Source organism: Triturus cristatus, chromosome 7, assembly GCF_964204655.1.
Source record: "Triturus cristatus chromosome 7, aTriCri1.1, whole genome shotgun sequence".
Taxonomy (NCBI): domain Eukaryota; kingdom Metazoa; phylum Chordata; class Amphibia; order Caudata; family Salamandridae; genus Triturus; species Triturus cristatus.
Window position 1 is genome coordinate 770,824,727 of NC_140590.1, and position 16,954 is coordinate 770,841,680.

The following is a 16,954-nucleotide window of genomic DNA, read 5'->3' on the forward strand; positions in this document are numbered from 1 at the left end:
ATCTAAACTTGATCATAATTTCAAATATTCTTTTGATTTTCCAATAAAAGAACCGGTTGGTCACTTCATGTATTTTACAAAAATCGGCGCATTTACCAGAATAAGCTGACCAACTTGGGCAGTTGTATGCATGCCTGGTGTAATGTACAGGCACTGGAATTCCTGCACTTATTAAGAAGGACAGAAGTTTGTAACTCTCTATCGGGTTGTGTCAATCGTGCTCTAACTACAACCAATTAGTTTGACAACCACCCCCTGGTTCCCAAATGGGTCCCTAGGTGTCTTCTATGGTGTGCCTCAAACGAGTAATAATAATAATAATAATAATAATAAAGGTGTGGTATGGTGTAGCATCACACACGATGCCATCCCGGATCCTCCCTATAATGCACTCCCTACAATAAATAGGTGTGCGTCTTCAGTGTGTTTCATAACTCAGAAATCCATGCCAATGTCCCCACGATCATAATGTAGGTACTAAGCTCCTAGTACAGACTGACACACATCGGCAGACGGTTACTTATATACACATCTCCTGCCCACCAAGTATTATAGCCTTTGTTTTAAATCATGATGGGGAGCACATCCTATCCTTCCCAGGCATGCCCCATGTAATACGGACTCCTCTCACCATAACCCGTCAAATGCCAGTATTCCAGACATGTCTCAAATGGGACAGGTTCCTATCTGCCCACCTTGTTCCACTCAATGCAGTCATTCAAACCTATTTGATCCACCTTCTCTGTAAAAATCCAACGTGCCTCCATCCTGACCAGTAGGTCTTCAGCACGGTGCGTCTCCCACTGTTCTCTCCAGCACTGTCCATTTCAGATCCCTGAAATTATGTTTCTGCTCCTGGTAATGCCGGACCAGTCGTGTAGTCAATTTCCCTGCTTTAAGGGTGCTAATGTGTTCTTGTATCCTCACCTTCACTTTGCCGGACGTGAGGCCAATGTAATGCAATCAACACGCACAAGTGAGTCTGTAAATTACATACGTGGTGTTGTAGTTGCTAAATTTATTCAGATGCCAAATTCTGCCGTTTGTCAACTGGACACTTTTGGACACCTGCGTGAGATCACACACGTGCAACTCCCACATGGGAAGTGCCCTGATGGTATTCCAGATTCTCTTTTGCGTTGGATTGGGCAGGTGTGGGCCAGCCAGTCTCCTAAATTAGGTTTGCTTCTAAATGCAAACCTTGGGGAAGCATCTTGGTCTGACTTGTGTCCAGCAATGTCCAGTGCTTTCTGATAATCTGTCTAATTTTAGTAGACAGGGGGTCAAAAGTAGTGACCACCGGTAGACAGGCCTCATTGTGTCTCTCATTTCTTTCTAGCAACGCCTCACGAGGAGTGTTGAGCGCTCTCTTGCGTGCCCGTTTTACCTGAAAAACTGCCCCATGGCAAGATTATCCGCAAGGCCCTTGGGTGGAAGGAACGATAATGTAACAATGAATTCCCATCAGTGGGTTTTTGATGGACAGTAGTGTGGAGTTTGTTGTCAATTGCAGCAAAGTCCAGATCTAAATAGACAGCCGAACGCCTACTGATGGTCCATGTAAAACGTAACAAAAGGGGGTGGTGATGGACGGAGCATCAGAACCAATCAAACACTCACACCCAGTCAACAGATCTGGGTTTGATCCATCACCGTTCTTTAGCCCACTCTGCCACCCCAGTTCAGACATGGCCATATGCAAATCAGTCTGACCCTGTGCCTCATGGGAACAGTCCAGCCCGAACTGCCAAGCCATGCCTTCCCTGGACCGGAAACAAGCTTCCTAGGACCGGTTTCTGGCATTTCAGCCGTCTTCAGCCAGGCTTGCTTGAATCCAGTGGCAAAGTGAGCAAGGGACTCACGTCTGAGCATACCCTGCCAACTTATGGCGAACAAAGCGGTACAAAAGGGGGTGGTGATGGACAGAGCATCAGAACCAATCAAACACTCACACCCAGTCAACAGATCTGGGTTTGATCCATCACCGTTCTTTAGCCCACTCTGCCACCCCAGTTCAGACATGGCCATATGCAAATCAATCTGACCCTGTGCCTCATGGGAACAGTCCAGCCCGAACTGCCAAGCCATGCCTTCCCTGGACCGGAAACAAGCTTCCTATGGCCATGTCTGAACTGGGGTGGCAGAGTGGGCTAAAGAACAGTGATGGATCAAACCCAGATCTGTTGACTGGGTGTGAGTGTTTGATTGGTTCTGATGCTCCGTCCATCACCACCCCCTTTTGTACCGCCATGTAAAACAGAGGCAGCCATCTGCCTCATTTAGCCATCTTAGGAAGTCATGCAGTTTGTCCCCTGGCCCAGTCCAGATGCACAACACGTCGTCAAAAAACCTCTTCCAAAGAGAGATATTCTGTTGGAAGGGGTTGGAGACATGATGAATAAAGTTCTCCTCAAACTGACCAACGTAAATGCAAGCCGGACTGGGCGCAAAGGTGGCACCATAGAGGTCCCGGAGACTTAAAGCTATAGCTGGTTCTTAAAGCCAAAAAGGTTACGTGTGAGTGCCAACTCAACACACTGCAACACAAAGGACGGTGGTGTATCGTAAAACCACATCCGCACCACAAGTGCCCGTGCCGCTGCCACCAGCGTGGCATCTTGGGGAATGATGGTATACAGGGATTCGATATCAATTGTCTCCAAAAATTGGTGTTCAGGATCATAGTCAACAGGACCCAGGATGTTGAAGATGTCAGTTGTATCCTGGACAAACGAGGGTTGAGTTATGACAGATTCCCTCAAGAAAAAGTCTGCGAACTGTGAGAGCGGCTCCAGTAAATGACTGGATCCCCGACACAATTGGGCGACCTAGGGGTGGACGTTGTGCTTTATGAATCTTCGGCAAGATGTAAAATGCCAGGGTCTTTGGCTTTGGATTCATCAAGAAATCAGCTTCCTCGTGGCTAAACCACTTCTTCTCTTTGGCATCAGCCACCATAGCCCTGATCGTGTCCTGGAGCTCTCCCGTGGGATCTTTCGCCAAAGGTTTATAATTGGCATGTACCCCAAGCAATTTGAGAACCACAGCTTCATAGTCTTTAGTGTTCACAACCACGACGCCTTGATCTGCCCGGTTTTGTTGTTATCATCTCATTATCCTGTAGTGATTTAATCGCTAGCCAGTCAGTTGTACTCATGTTTTGAAATGTATGTTGAGTACTCGACTGTTCCAAGGAGACAATGTCTTGAGGTACATGTTGTTCAAAAACTGCCACCTCGGGACCCACAGAGGAAGCCAGAGCGCAAAACGGCGAGGTAAATTGGTCAAGAACACGGAGGGTGGATCTGGTGCCCTATCTGCAAAGAACTTGTGGAGTTTTATTTTCCTCATTAGTTCAAAGAACTCAGCCCTAAACTTAAAGGTGTCATGTTTGGGGGTCAGTACATATCTCAGCCCTTTGTTTAGGACTTGCACCTCTGCAGTAGATAATTGGTGGTCAGATAAATGAACCACTATATTATTTACAGGAGCGTCCTGCCCCTGCTGCGGGTTATATGAGGGGAGTATGCCTGCCACGTTTGTTCCTGGTTTTGACGGCCCCTGCCTCCCCCCTCTGACCTCCCCTTCTGTTGCCTCTTTGGTTCTGGCCAGAAAAAGACCTCAATAATGCACCAAGGTCATTATTGGCTCTGTTCTGGGGGAGTGAATCTGACCCTGGTTTGATTAGACTAAGATTGTTATTCATTCACTTCCTCCTCCTCACTACTGGTGTTGTCAAAGGTCCAGTTGTACGGGGTCCTTCTCCCTTGTCGGCGACCACCCCGCTGAAAGACTTGCTGGTGAAACGGTTATGTGCTGGGTTTGTGACTAACTTTTGCAGGTCATTGTTCTCTGCGCAAAAGTCAATTTATACTCTTTTCCGTAATCAATTTAAATTGAAAATTCTCTAGTCAGGCTGTCGAGCAAGTTGTTAGTGAATCTTCGGTAGCCTGTAACATCATGAAGAAGGCAGACAAACCAACTTTGTCATTTGGACAATTGGTACTGCGAGGCATACAAGGGTATTAACAAGTTTATTGAGGTATTATAGACTTGTGTACATCTTATTTCAAGCACTTGCATTTTTGGGAAATATTTCTTTTAAAGTTTTTTGCAGTGGTCATTGTGGGGCAACTCCGGTTTCTATATGTTTTGCAATCGTTTTTATTAATTAAGCAAATAAATAATGTACACACTATTTACTCTTTTTTTTTTTATTCTTACGTCTGAGAACTAATTAGCATATTTTGCCCACATCATATGAAGTAGTGTCACATATTTGACAGCAATGGAAACGTTAGAAGCGAAATCTGTATATGATATTATTTTAAATAAATGTAAAACATCACATTTTCACTAAAGAAGTATCAAGGCTAAAATAAGTAGTTTATCTAGGCCATCAGGCGCGCAATGCCCATAGTGCTAAAAGGGATTCAACCCCCCCCAAACACCCACCTGCCCTCTCCCCTGTTGTGCGTCTCAGCTCGGGCTGCTGCAGCTCGAGCTGCGGTGGGGCAGCTGTGCAGTGTCAGGAGCCTTAATCTCCAGCACGCCAGAGTTTTTCATAGGTCTTTAACCCCTTCGGCGCGGATTTCCGCGCCACGCTGAAGGTTCTGAGCGCGGGCGGGGCCATGACGGAACGGTTCCGTCATAAGCACAGCCCAACCGACGTGCATGACGGAACCGTTCCGTCATGGGCGTCGAAGGGGTTAAAGACCATTTGCATATTTACAAACCATTGTAAACTGTTTAACAAGGCTTAGGTTTTGGGGGGGTTCCAGTACCCCCTGGGCCCCCACTCTGCCTATTCCTTACATTTGGATTTTAATTTTACTGTCCTAGTGTGAGAATGCATTTCATGAAAAAGAACAAAGTAGTGTTGCCAAAAGAAAAATACCAGCCATTTGTAGTTTAAAGAGCCTGCGAAGGCTTTGTCGTGACACTAAATAGGGTTATAAATAAAATCATATGTATTCATTTGTAATGTGGCTTTTCGGTCTTTGTTCCCTTTAATTATCAGTCATGGATCATTCAGGCAGCCCTAGAACATAATTAAAATTGCTTTTATATTTATATTTGCTGCTCCAAGTATGCACAGATAAGTACTGTAAATAGGCTTTAGGTGACTGCTTATTTTTGTAATGTCTGGGACATCAATATGATGAGCTGGCAAACCTAATCACATAATTGGAAATTTGTTGCAGGATGAGCACAATATTTATTTCCTCCACCCTCGATCACTGAACTGGGACGGACTGGGAATGGAAACCGGCATTGGCAATTGAGTCTGACTGGCCATGGGGGTATGCGCGTGGAAAACACTGCAGCTGCTTTTGGTACAGGGGGGCAACATTGTAGCACTGCTGCAAAACCGGCCCCCTGTACCAAAAATGGTCCTCAACCTTCCGGCCCACCGAGAAACTGCCCGGTGCCAGCTACGGCCAGTCCAGCCCGGTCCCTGAATAAAGCCATAATAGCAATATTTTAACTTGCATCTGAAACCCTTTCGCCCGCCCTCAACATGCTGAGTTAGTTCAAATATCTGGTAATGCACCCTGCATTCTTGCCCTTCACTTTCACATTCACAGCGATCACAATGCACTCACATTATTCACAATGACCACACAGCACTTATGCTACTTGCCATGAACTCATACCATTCTCCCTCCAATTACCCTGCAGTCACATGAGCACACCGCTCACTCTGCACTCACAATGCACTTGCACTCTTCACCATGTACCTCACCCTGCAGTCACACGACTCACTCTACACTCATGTGACATTTCACTCACCTGTCCCCCTTAGTGCTCACTCTGCAATCTCACTCAAACAAACCCATCACTAACCATACATTCACTCGTCCCACTCTGCACTTACATCTGACCCAAATTCATATGGTCCCCTCACTCACCCTGAAGTCACTCCTCTCACCCTACTTTCACACTGTTGCATTGCTCACTGTGCACTCACATGGGCACTCCTGTCATCCACACAGCGCAGAGGGTTAATGTGCCTGCTACAGAGAATGTGTACCAAGCAGATCACAGAACTGAGTGTGAGTAAACTATGAGTAGCCCTATAAAAAAAAATGTTTGTCAGAAAGAGGCTATAGAGAGATGAGGTGCATTGTTGACCAATGGTAGTGAGGAAATTCATTGAGAAGGAGGAAATGGGGGAGGGGAACCCAAAAAGACTGTTGCACTGTGCGCGACAGGTGCTAGAGCCAGTCCTGGCTGGGAGTCTAAAATCAAAGGGTGGCAGGAAAACGAGCTGAAAACCACCAAAAACAGTGGGGCAGATTTACAAGTCCCTTGCGTCATTTTTGCTCCTCTGTTGCATCACTTTTTGTGACGACGCGGCGGCGGCGTAAAAATGCGGCCCATTTACAACCAGACGCATCTAGGGAGATGCTTTACTTGTGAAAGCCCTGCATCAGATATAATGTAGGCAGGGTGGGCGTTCTCACGCAGGGAAGCCTTGTAGAAGTGACAGTAAAACCTACAAGATTTCAATGCGCCACTTTTAAGACGCAACTGCATCAAAACTTTACGCCTGCTTGAATAGGGAATAAGCCTCAACATGCATTGCTGGAGTTGCGTCGTGCTTGTGACACGACTCAAGCAATGCGTGACGTTTCCGCCAACAGTTGAGTCAGAATTTCCGACGCATCTGTCAATCCTTGAGCCATGGTGCGTTGTATTGCAAATACAGCGCATCCATGGTGGCGCAAGGGTTTCTCAGGGTGACGCAGGGAAAGTGACGCACCGTTACAGATGAGTCAGTTTCTCGAAAATCTGCCCTAGTGTATTTTCAGAGGCTGTAAGCAGCCAATGTCCATTTAGAGGTATAAAAACACCCCAGGATATCTGCGACAGCTTCAATCGCCCTTTGTTTCAATTTGTTTGGGAGAGGGCTAGGTGAGGGGACACTTAGATAGCGCAGGGCACGAGGCCACGCCCCCACGGTGGCATCAATTTGTAAGTTTTGCAGGTATGCAGCTTGCTGTTGAGTGAACGCTCAACCAACCGTACCATGTATGTGAGGTTCTCCCGCAATGAGTCAGACTCGAGGTCATAATCTTCCATTACAACGTACACCACGTCACTGTGACCCGGTACAGTTGTTCCTATATGTAGAAAATAACATAACTGCGGTGTATATCGCCTCGCTTTGCCATTTTACCTAGAAAGTCTCTCATAACAGTTCTGCAAAGTACTCCCCTTTTCCCTTCACCTTTTTGAACTTGGGCCCCTCGTCGTTTTCGCGCTCCATCTCCAGTTTCGCTAGTCTCCGCTACAGCTCCACCTCGCGCACCAAAGTTTCTTGCCGACAAATTTGTTTTATTTCGCCTATATCAAAAACCGGAAAGTGCTTCGATACCACTATACTGACTCTCTGCCAAATGGCTGTTTTACGTCACTGAATGAAGGCGGGCTATTTCAACGTTAAACTGACTTCTGAATAGTCTGCCCTCCTTTTCACCTGTTGTTTTGCCGTCTTCTATGTCTTTAACCGTCAGTTGTGCTGTCTCTGACTCTACGCATGCGCAGAATGCTCCCCACTCTTCCTGGTTACGAGAGGAAGCCGAGTCCGAGGATACGGGAAAGCAACGGGATACAGGAGAGAGGCGTCAGACGGTGAGAGGAGATAGGAGAGGAGATAGGTGAGTGGCAAAACGGAGGGCATGAAAGGGGAGAAGAGGCATATGCACCTTTCCACCCTATTTAATTAGCATATTCTCTTTTTGTAAATAATAATACTACTGTTTCCGTTTTTTTAAATTACGAAATGGCATATATCCATTTTAACGAAGTGCTTGAACGGACGAATTCAGTTCTAGCTTTTCCTTCTGCAAACCTCCCTCAGTCTGAAGCTTGATGGGCAATGCCTTTTTAAAGTTTGTGCTCAGCGCATCACTTTAGTGCTCAAAAATTCTGGGCAGGGATCTGATTTTACGTATGCCCCCAGAATTACAAAAATGATGAGGTGACGTAGCAACTAATGTTAATTTTGAATTTATGCCGCCCTATGATTTTATGCCACATATATGTATTGTTCTTTTACTGGTGTGCAGAAAAACGAGAACTGTAAATTTCTTCATGACCAATGAGAGATCACATTGCCTTTCAGCTCCTAGTATTCTCAAGTTTGAACAAGGGATATTTGTTATTTGAACGACTGCGGACAGACAGAGTCTGTCATCTGGGGTCGTTAGCGCTATATAAATATATAATTGACTCTGACATAAACATTGAAAGGAAAATGTAAAAATTTCAAACAATTCAGTTGTGATCAAAAGCTTCAAAAGGTGATAAAATATCTGTAGTTCATGCAGTCAAACATGTACAACCTATAGTAATCCAAAATGAAAGACCATATTTATTTGAAGTACTTTAATTTCATTACAAGACCGGAGGCTATCATTATGCAAATACTTTTATTTGCTGCCCAAACATGCAGCCCTTTAAAGAATGTTATTACATCACAATAAGTAGAACATTAACAACATGACAAGTAGACTGTGCTGGTTCCAATCATCCTCTTTTGTTCGCTGCCCTGACACAGCTAAGTACCATTAATTTCCTTACTGGTGTTTTTTCCTTAATTGAGTGGATTTGTCTTTCTATTTTGTTATTATTACATCATCTTACACTTACGTTGGCTCTGGGATTATAGGCATGTTGTATTTTAAGTGTGTACTTCCTTTTCAGCTCTTCTATCAATTTATGGTAGGATTACTCCCATGACGAAACTTACTATTTTCCCCTTTGTGATGATAACGATCTTGTGTTTTTTACGATGTTCCGTTTACATGTTGGAGGCTCTTTTTTACCCCCTTTTTCAAGTTAAGAGTTACTTTTTAATTGGAATTTAAAGATCGTATTTCAATTGAAAGATTAATGTTTGTTGCAGGCTTCGCACTCCGTAATATTCTTTACTTACCTCAAATATCTAAATCAATTTTTAACATACAGACACTTCAAAATGGAAGGTATCCACCTTCTGAGGGACATCTTGCAAACAAAAGATTGGCTGGTAAAGTTGGACCTGAAGGATGCCTATTTTACCATCCCAATGGACAAAGAATATCGCAAGTACCTTCGATTTACTTGGAAAGGAACTCTTTTTGAATTCCAGTGTCTATCCTTTGGACTATCATCAGCCCCTTGGTGTTTCACCAAGGTACTACGTCCTGTTGTCAGCCACCTCAGAGAGAGAGGGATTTGCCTAATAATCTATCTAGACGATATCCTCATCATTTCTCAAGACCAATTAGAAATCACGAAACATCTAAATATTACCATGGACCTCCTTCGAGAAAAACCTGGGCTTCGTTATAAACATGGAGAAATCTATTCTGACCCCTTCTCAGGAACTAGAATTCCTTGGTTTCAATGTAAACACTATTCATTCAAACCTAATCCTTCCCCACAAGAAGGTTACCAAAATAAAAAAACAGGTTTCCCTTATCCTTTCCTAAGATTCTATCCGACTAAAAGATTTGGCCAGAATTTTAGGACTCGTCTCCTCCTTTATTCAAGCTATCTCACCAGGTCCTCTTCATTACAAGGGTCTCCAAAGAATAAAAGCACTGGGCCTGAGAAAGGGCCTTTGGTACGAAGACTCCCTTCCTCTTTCGGAAGACGCGAGAGAGGATCTTCATTGGTGGTTCAAAAATCTCCAATCCTGGAACGGGAAAGCAATTTTCGGGAATCTTCCAGATTTTACGTTAGAATCAGATGCGAGCAACCATGGTTGGGGTGCTCGCCTAAACAATTTAGAGACAGGAGGGAGATGGTCCATAGAAGAACAATCTCTCCACATAAAGTCCCTAGAAATGTTAGCAGCTCTGAATGCTCTTATGAGCTTCAAAGAGCATCTAAAGAACTCAAATACCCTAATCCGCTTGGACAACTTCTCAGCTGTCTCTTATATAAATCGCCTTGGTGGAGCTATATCCAAAAATCTCTCAGATATTGCCAAGCGAATATGGTATTTTTGTTGGAACCTAAAGATCACCTTGAAGCAGAATTCATTCCCGGATCTCAAAATTTGAGGGCAGATTGGAATTCTCGTTTCCTTCACGATTCAAGCGACTGGAAATTGAATCCAGAGATCTTTTCTCTGATCCAAAAAATTTGGGGCCCAATCCAATTAGATTTGTTTGCCAGCAGATTGACTCACCAAGTGGAGAGAAACTTCAGTTGGAGGCCGGACCCCTATGCCTCGGGAGTAGATGCCTTTATCCAATCTTGGGAAGGGATCAGAGCTTACGCTTTTCCCCCCTTCTCAATGATTAAAAGAATATTGTGGAAGGTCAGACTCGAGCCTTGCTCAATCATTCTGATAACTCCTTTTTGGAAATCCCAGGTGTGGTTTCCCGGGGTAATGGAGTTAGCGGTGGACTTTCCTCTGATGATCCCGTCATCTTTAGGCCTACTCCTGGGTCCAGACGGAGAAGAACATCCTTTAGTCTTAGAGGGCAAGATGAACCTTCTTGTTTGGAGGATATCAGGAATTCAGGAAGATGTCCTGACCTTTCGGGAGAAGCTAAAAGCTTATTGAAAGATTCATGGGATTCAGGTACAAGAAAGAGATTCAAAGGTGTTTGGAGAAAATGGTCTGGTTGGTGCCTGGAAAGGGATCTGGATCCCGTTCAGTGTCATCTACAACACGTAGCTAATTATCTTGCTTATCTTTTTGATCTAGGTCTCTCCTTTAGAACCATCAATTGTTACAGATCAGCAATTTCTTCTGGTCATTCTCTTATTAACAATCTTGCAATTGGTAGCAACTCACTTACTAAAAGAGTTATGAAAGGTATCCGTCTAAGGAGACCCCCCAAGGCCCGCTATCAATCCCTTTGGGATGTTCACCTTAATTTTAATCTCTTCATTTCTTGGCCTATCAACAGCTCACTATCCCCTAAGAGATTATCAATGAAACTGGCTACTCTCCTGTGTCTGATTTCCTTTAGAAGGGTATCCGATATTAGAGCTCTAGAACTTTCTAACAGATTTTACTCCTGTGAAGACGTTCATTTTGATATCTGGAAAAGAACGAAAACAATGTCAGATTCCATCTTCTATCCTATCTTTCATGAATGTGAAAAACTATGTGTTGTTAATTGTATGAAATGCTATGAAAATAAGATTTCTACTTTTAGACCTATTGGTTGCGACCAACTTCTCTTATCATATGTCAAACCTTTTAAACCTGTTTCTTCAGCTACCCTATTGAGATGGATCCGCTCGATCATGCATGAGGCTGGAGTGGACCTGTCTAGATTCGGAGCTCATTCCTCCAGAGGTGCAATGGCTAGCAAAGTGTTTTGGGGAGGAGTTTCTCTCCCCGAGATACTTAAAGCAGCAGATTGGTCTAACGCAAGTACTTTCTCAAAGTTTTACTTGAGGCCAATAGAGCATGTTAGCAGTGTAGCTCTACATGGCTTTAAACATGCATAATGATAGCCTCCGGTCTTGTAATGAAATGACGATTCTCCAATTATTATGCAGAGAGAATCTTGATTTCATTAAAGACAAACGGAGTCTAGCATTATCCCACCCTCCTCTCCTCCTCTGCTCTTAATGTGTTATTATTATTATTATTATACATTAACGTACAATAATTATCTGGCTATTTATTCTTTTCACTACTCAATATTTTTATTCCTCCTCAGATAACCTTGTTAAAGACTAACTGGATTTACTGGAATTTCAAGTTGAATAGCTGTGTCATCGCAGCCCAAGAGGATGATTGGAACCAGCACAGTCTACTTGTCATGTTGTTAATGTTCCACTTATTGTGACGTAATAACATTCTTTAAAGGGCTGCATGTTTGGGCAGCAAATAACAGTATTTGCATAATGCTAGCCTCCGTTTGTCTTTAATGAAATCAAGATTCTCTCTGCATAATAATTGGAGAATCGTCATTGATCAGAAACCCTGAAGCCTGCTATTTTATCTTGCATACATTTAACAGGCTAGGTAAGCTGGTGTTAATCCGATGGTACTGGTTTACATTTCCAATGTCTTACGGTCAGCTTTTTGGCCACCATTGTATTTCTATTGTGAGTAGGTAGATTTTCAATTACTCTTTAGGTCGAGTCTACCAGAGAACCCAAACTATGTAGTTGCAGAAGACCTATTGTGAACTTACAGCGGGCTTACATCCCGCCCATTGCACAGTGCTTAATGTGTAAAATATTAAGTGCCAGGTCTCTGACCGGGAGGCCACTGCAGCTTGCACCACCCATCGCCCTTGTCATTGCCGCTGAAACTACTAATCATCTCTCTCGCATGTAAATGTGACGGTTCCGATTATTCCAGGTCCCCAGGTGCACAGATCTCTCCTAGGTAGGTATTCCACGGGCCCCATATACGGGGCCACTTTTTGGGGCATTCCCTTGCCAAGTATACTGTCTTCTCTCTAAACATGGACCAGCCAAGGTGCTTTCCCAGGCTTCTAGTGTGGCTGGGTGTGTTGCTCCCCATAATTGGGCAATGTTTCTTTTCGCCAGCATGAACCCTAGCGTGGCCCATCGTGTCTGGTGAGTGTTTAGGTCTGTGGGCTCCCAGATATTTAGGCGGCATCGTCTCGCCTCCGGGTGGAGACATACATGTAACACCTCATTGATCGTGTCATGTATCTTGAGCCAGAAAGAGCTGATATGATTACATTCCCAGATAATGTGCATGAACGTTCCCCTAAGGCCACAGCGCCGCTGGCATTCTCCATTGTCTGACCACGCCATGTGTACTAATCGGGGCCCTGTAATGTATATCCTATGAAGGATCTTAAGCTGCACCAACCGCAGGCACGCGGGGATAGCCACCACTCTGGGGGAGGACACTGCCACCTGCCAGTCCTCGTCATCTAGCTCTACCCCAACTTGCACCCACTTATCCCGTAATGTTTGGAGGGGGTCCGTCATGTGGTTGATTAACTTATTGTAAATTAAGGAGATAGTTTTGTCGGGAAGGTGACCGTCTAAAATTCTGTCCTCCAGGGGTGAAGCTTCCGGAGGAACAGTCCCTTTAGGCAGAGAAGACTGGAGAGAGTGTAGGACCTGTATGTAGCGAAAGCTTTTTGTGTCTGCCATCTCATATTCAGCCTGGAGCATGTTAAAGGACTTAATCCCTCCACCTCCCCAGACATCGTCAATATATGAGATCCCAATAAGGTCCCACCTGTCGAACCCCTTCGTTTTCCACAAATCGCCCAGTTTTTCAGTCCCAAAGAGGGGTGGCTAATGTCAATCCAGGGCTCGAAAAATCCACTCGACCGCTCGCATATGCGAGCTAAATTTAACGAGGGCGAGCTGTTTTTAGGTCCTACTCACCCTTTCTGGCGAGTAGGAATACAAACTAACTTTTGTCCTCTGAGCAAAGGTGACAAGATTTAAAGGCATTTTTATTGCTCACAAAGTTAATGAGCAATAAAGATGCCTTTAAATCTTGTTAGGCATGCAGAGACGGAGGTCAAGTAGGTTGCTGAAAGGTCGAGGAGATTTTTCAACGTACTAGATCTGCAGGACTAGTACCATTTTGGCGATTTTTCGAGCCCTGCAGTCTATGTCTCCATCCAAGACAATTAGTGGCATCGTGCCCAATTTGAACGGAGTGTTTAGTGGGGCCAGTTAAAGTAAATCCTTTAGGTCAGGAATACAATGCTCTATTATAGTTGCCACCTGGAAGAAGCCATCTATCCATGGCGTAGCCGGGATCATCAGCTCGACCATACGTGCCATGGTTGACGGCTGCAAGATGGGATGCCCAATAGTATTTTTGTGATATCCGGGAGGCTAATGCCTCCGTCATACCAATTTAGTGTTAACTTACTCAGGGCGATTCGAGGTTTGCCGTCCCATAGCAGGTCCCTCTGTAGGCCTTCAATCTCCCAAAAAAATCGTGCCGGAACTGGGTCAAGGGTATTCTGTAGGGCATAGAGGAACCTTGGTAAGGACATCATTTTGAACAGGGCGGCTCTGCCCAAGAGGAAGAGGGAAAGCGACTTCAAACTGGCAATACCATTTTTGAGTTTGCGGAGAGGGGGAAGGAGGTTTTGGGCATAACGGACCGAGGGTTCAAGTGAGATAAAAATCCCCAGATATTTAAACCCATCAGTGTTGATTTGTATTGGGCAGTTTCTTGGCGGGACGGGTGGGTCTCCCCTCAAAAGAAATAACAGGGATTTTCACCAATTGACTGAAAACCCATAGAATCTACCAAACACTGCGAGAATGTCCAATACCACTACAAGGGATTTATTAGGGGAGGCCAAATAGAGTAAAATGTCGTCCGCATAGAGTGAGATGCGGTCCTCCCAGCCGGGGGACCATCGCAATCCCCGTATCATCGGATCCCAACGGATCCAGGCTGTAAGCGGTTCCAGGGCCAGGGAAAAAAGGAGAGGGGACAGCGGGCAACCTTGACGAGTTCCCCGACTAAGCAGAAATGTAGCTGATGTATTTCGGGCTGAATCCGATCTTTGCCAAAACCGCCCAGAGGTAGGGACACTCAATGTTATCAAAGGCCATGGTCGCATCTAAGGACACGATCACAGTCGGCTCTCGGAGGGTGTGGGCTCTATCTAGTACTCCATGGACTCTGCGCAGATTTAGGGCTGTGTTTCTTTGAGGCATGAAGCCAGATTAATCTGGATGCACTAAACCACAGATCACTTTAACCAAGCGATTAGCAAAGAGTTTGGCTAATATTTTAGGCTCAGCGTTTAGGAGAGAGATTGGCCTGTACAAGGCACAGTCTGTTTTGGGTTTTCCTTCTTTATGAATAGTGAAGATGGTAGCTATCCTCTGCTCCCTGGGCAATACTCATGCCTCCCTGGATTCTTCAAACATAGATTTCAAATATGGGGTGAGTTTATCTGGTCGTAGTTTGTATAGTTCAATGGGGAGGCCATTAGGACCCAGAGCTTTCCCCCGAATTTAAGGAGCGGATCGCTTGCGCTATCTCATCCGTTGTCAAGGTACTGCCGATATAGTCACGGTCTTCAAGGGAGAGGCAAGGGAGTTTAATGTCTCGCAGCAATTCCTGAGAGTCCACCTCAGTGAGTGAAGTCACTGTTGTATGACAGTCTGGAAATGACTTGCAAACCTGTCCACTATTTCCTCTGGCTCCGTAATCGAGATACCTCTTCCCACCTTAAGCTCTGGGATCAGCCTGCTCGCCCAGTCTCTCCTGTCCAGCCACGCTATGAGCTTCCCTGCTTTATCTCCCAGGTCGTAGATCCTACCCTGTTGTTCCCTACTCAGGGTCTTGGCCCTATCAGAAACTAGAGCCTTGTAGTCATGTTGTTTTAGGCTCAGTAGATAGTTTCTCTGGCATCACCCCAGATTCTAGGTCACTCTCCAATCTATAAATTTCGGTTTCGAGTTCGAGAATTTCTTTTTGTCTATCTTTTTTAGAGCCGGAAATCAATGACAAAGCCTGCCCCCGAATTACAATCTTGAAAGCTTCCCACAGGGTCTGGGAAGAGGATACGGATCCCATATTGTCGGAGAAATATTCGTCCATGGCTTTGATAATGTCCTTACGGATTTTAGGGTTACGGAGGTGCCAAGAGTTAATTGGGGCTAACCTTCCTACTGTGCTCTGACTAACGATCATGTGAACCCATACGGGCGAGAGATCGGAGACGCCTCTAGCCAAGTGTTTGATTTTGTGTATGTAAGTGACTTGTGCTGCTGGTATAAGACAATAGTCTAAGCGGGAGAGGCTGTGTTGTACCCCAGAATGAAAGGTGTGTTGTATCTGGTCCGGATGATAAACTCTCCATCCGTCAACCTGTCCCATTTCTTCAAGGAAATTCAGCAGCCAACGGGCATAGGGCCCCACCTCCCGTGGGGGATATCTATCTAATGTGCCCGAGACTACCAAATTAAAGTCACCCCCTAGGATTAAAAGGCCATCCGGAATGGTGAGTAGGGGGGATGTATACGGACATAAAGGTGATGAGACGGCCCTCCCACATCCCGGAAACACCAACATATCTACCTCGATCTTCTACTCTTGTGGAGCTTATGGCAAGTGGGAGTGTGTTTTTCGCCATAATCTCCACACCTCTGGAACCAGAGGTAAACCCCACATGTGCAACCATCTTGTATCCCCCTCTATGCATTGCCTTACATAGATTTCCGATCAGGTGTGTCTCCTGGAGCAGAACGATATCCGGTGCCTGCCGCTTAATGTATTATAGAACTGAATGGTAAAAGCATCATGTCTCTCATTGAATGGACATCAATCACTGACGGCTGCACGATTAAGTGAAAATCTGTTCACATCTCATAGGCCTCTCACTGAACCCTCAGCAGTACAGATAAGAGGTCTCCCTTCACAGGTAACCAGCACCTCACTGAATGCAGATCAGTAACCAGTGTCTGCATAGCTGAGAGGTTTTCGTTCTGCACCCTGCAAGTAGATTCTGTAGAAACCATTTGTGAGTGGCGAACTGGAATGTGCAATGAATCTAGGATTCCTGTACCGCATGAAAACAATGCAATTCTTTATTAGGAAGACCGACTCAAGACACATCAGACTTTACAGCTGTAACACGCTCATTTCTTTGCTTGCACGTCTCGCCCTGTGCCAGTGCCTCGCACTCCCGCGCACTCTCCGCGAATGTCTCTCTTTGATGCCCATTGTAGCCACAGGGTTCTGTTGTCTCACTTTCACTGTTGGGACATCACGGGCGCCATTCTAGCGCCAGAGTGTTGCCTGTAAGTGTGAGTTTGTGTACAACTGTTTGCACCACAGCCCGTAGATCCCGGGATGTCTCTGAGAGTGTGCACGGCAGTTCGTACCATTGCCTGTAGAGTCTGTGATGTTTGTGAATGTGGGCATGTCTCGTTGCACCACTGCCTGTAGAGCCTATGATGTCTATGAGAGTGTGTACAGCAGTTTGGACTCCTGCCCCACTTTTCAGAAAACAGG

The 16,954-nt window shown here is 45.2% G+C and overlaps 2 protein-coding genes across 2 annotated transcripts in view; one reads left to right on the forward strand and one right to left on the reverse strand.

Annotated features, from left to right (window-relative positions):
- CENPX (centromere protein X) overlaps positions 1-7,505 on the reverse strand; it is a 168,748-nt gene extending 161,243 nt beyond the window's left edge. The window contains exon 1 of the mRNA XM_085617559.1: positions 7,235-7,505. Within this exon, the coding sequence (XP_085473685.1) occupies positions 7,235-7,273 (39 nt within the window). The 5' untranslated portion in view covers positions 7,274-7,505. The remainder of the gene's footprint in view (positions 1-7,234) is intronic.
- Positions 7,506-7,547: 42 nt separating this feature from the next.
- Positions 7,548-16,954, forward strand: part of LRRC45 (leucine rich repeat containing 45) — a 416,324-nt gene continuing 406,917 nt past the window's right edge. Inside the window, exon 1 of the mRNA XM_085617558.1 lies at positions 7,548-7,664. The gene's annotated coding sequence lies outside the window, so the exon portion shown is untranslated. The remainder of the gene's footprint in view (positions 7,665-16,954) is intronic.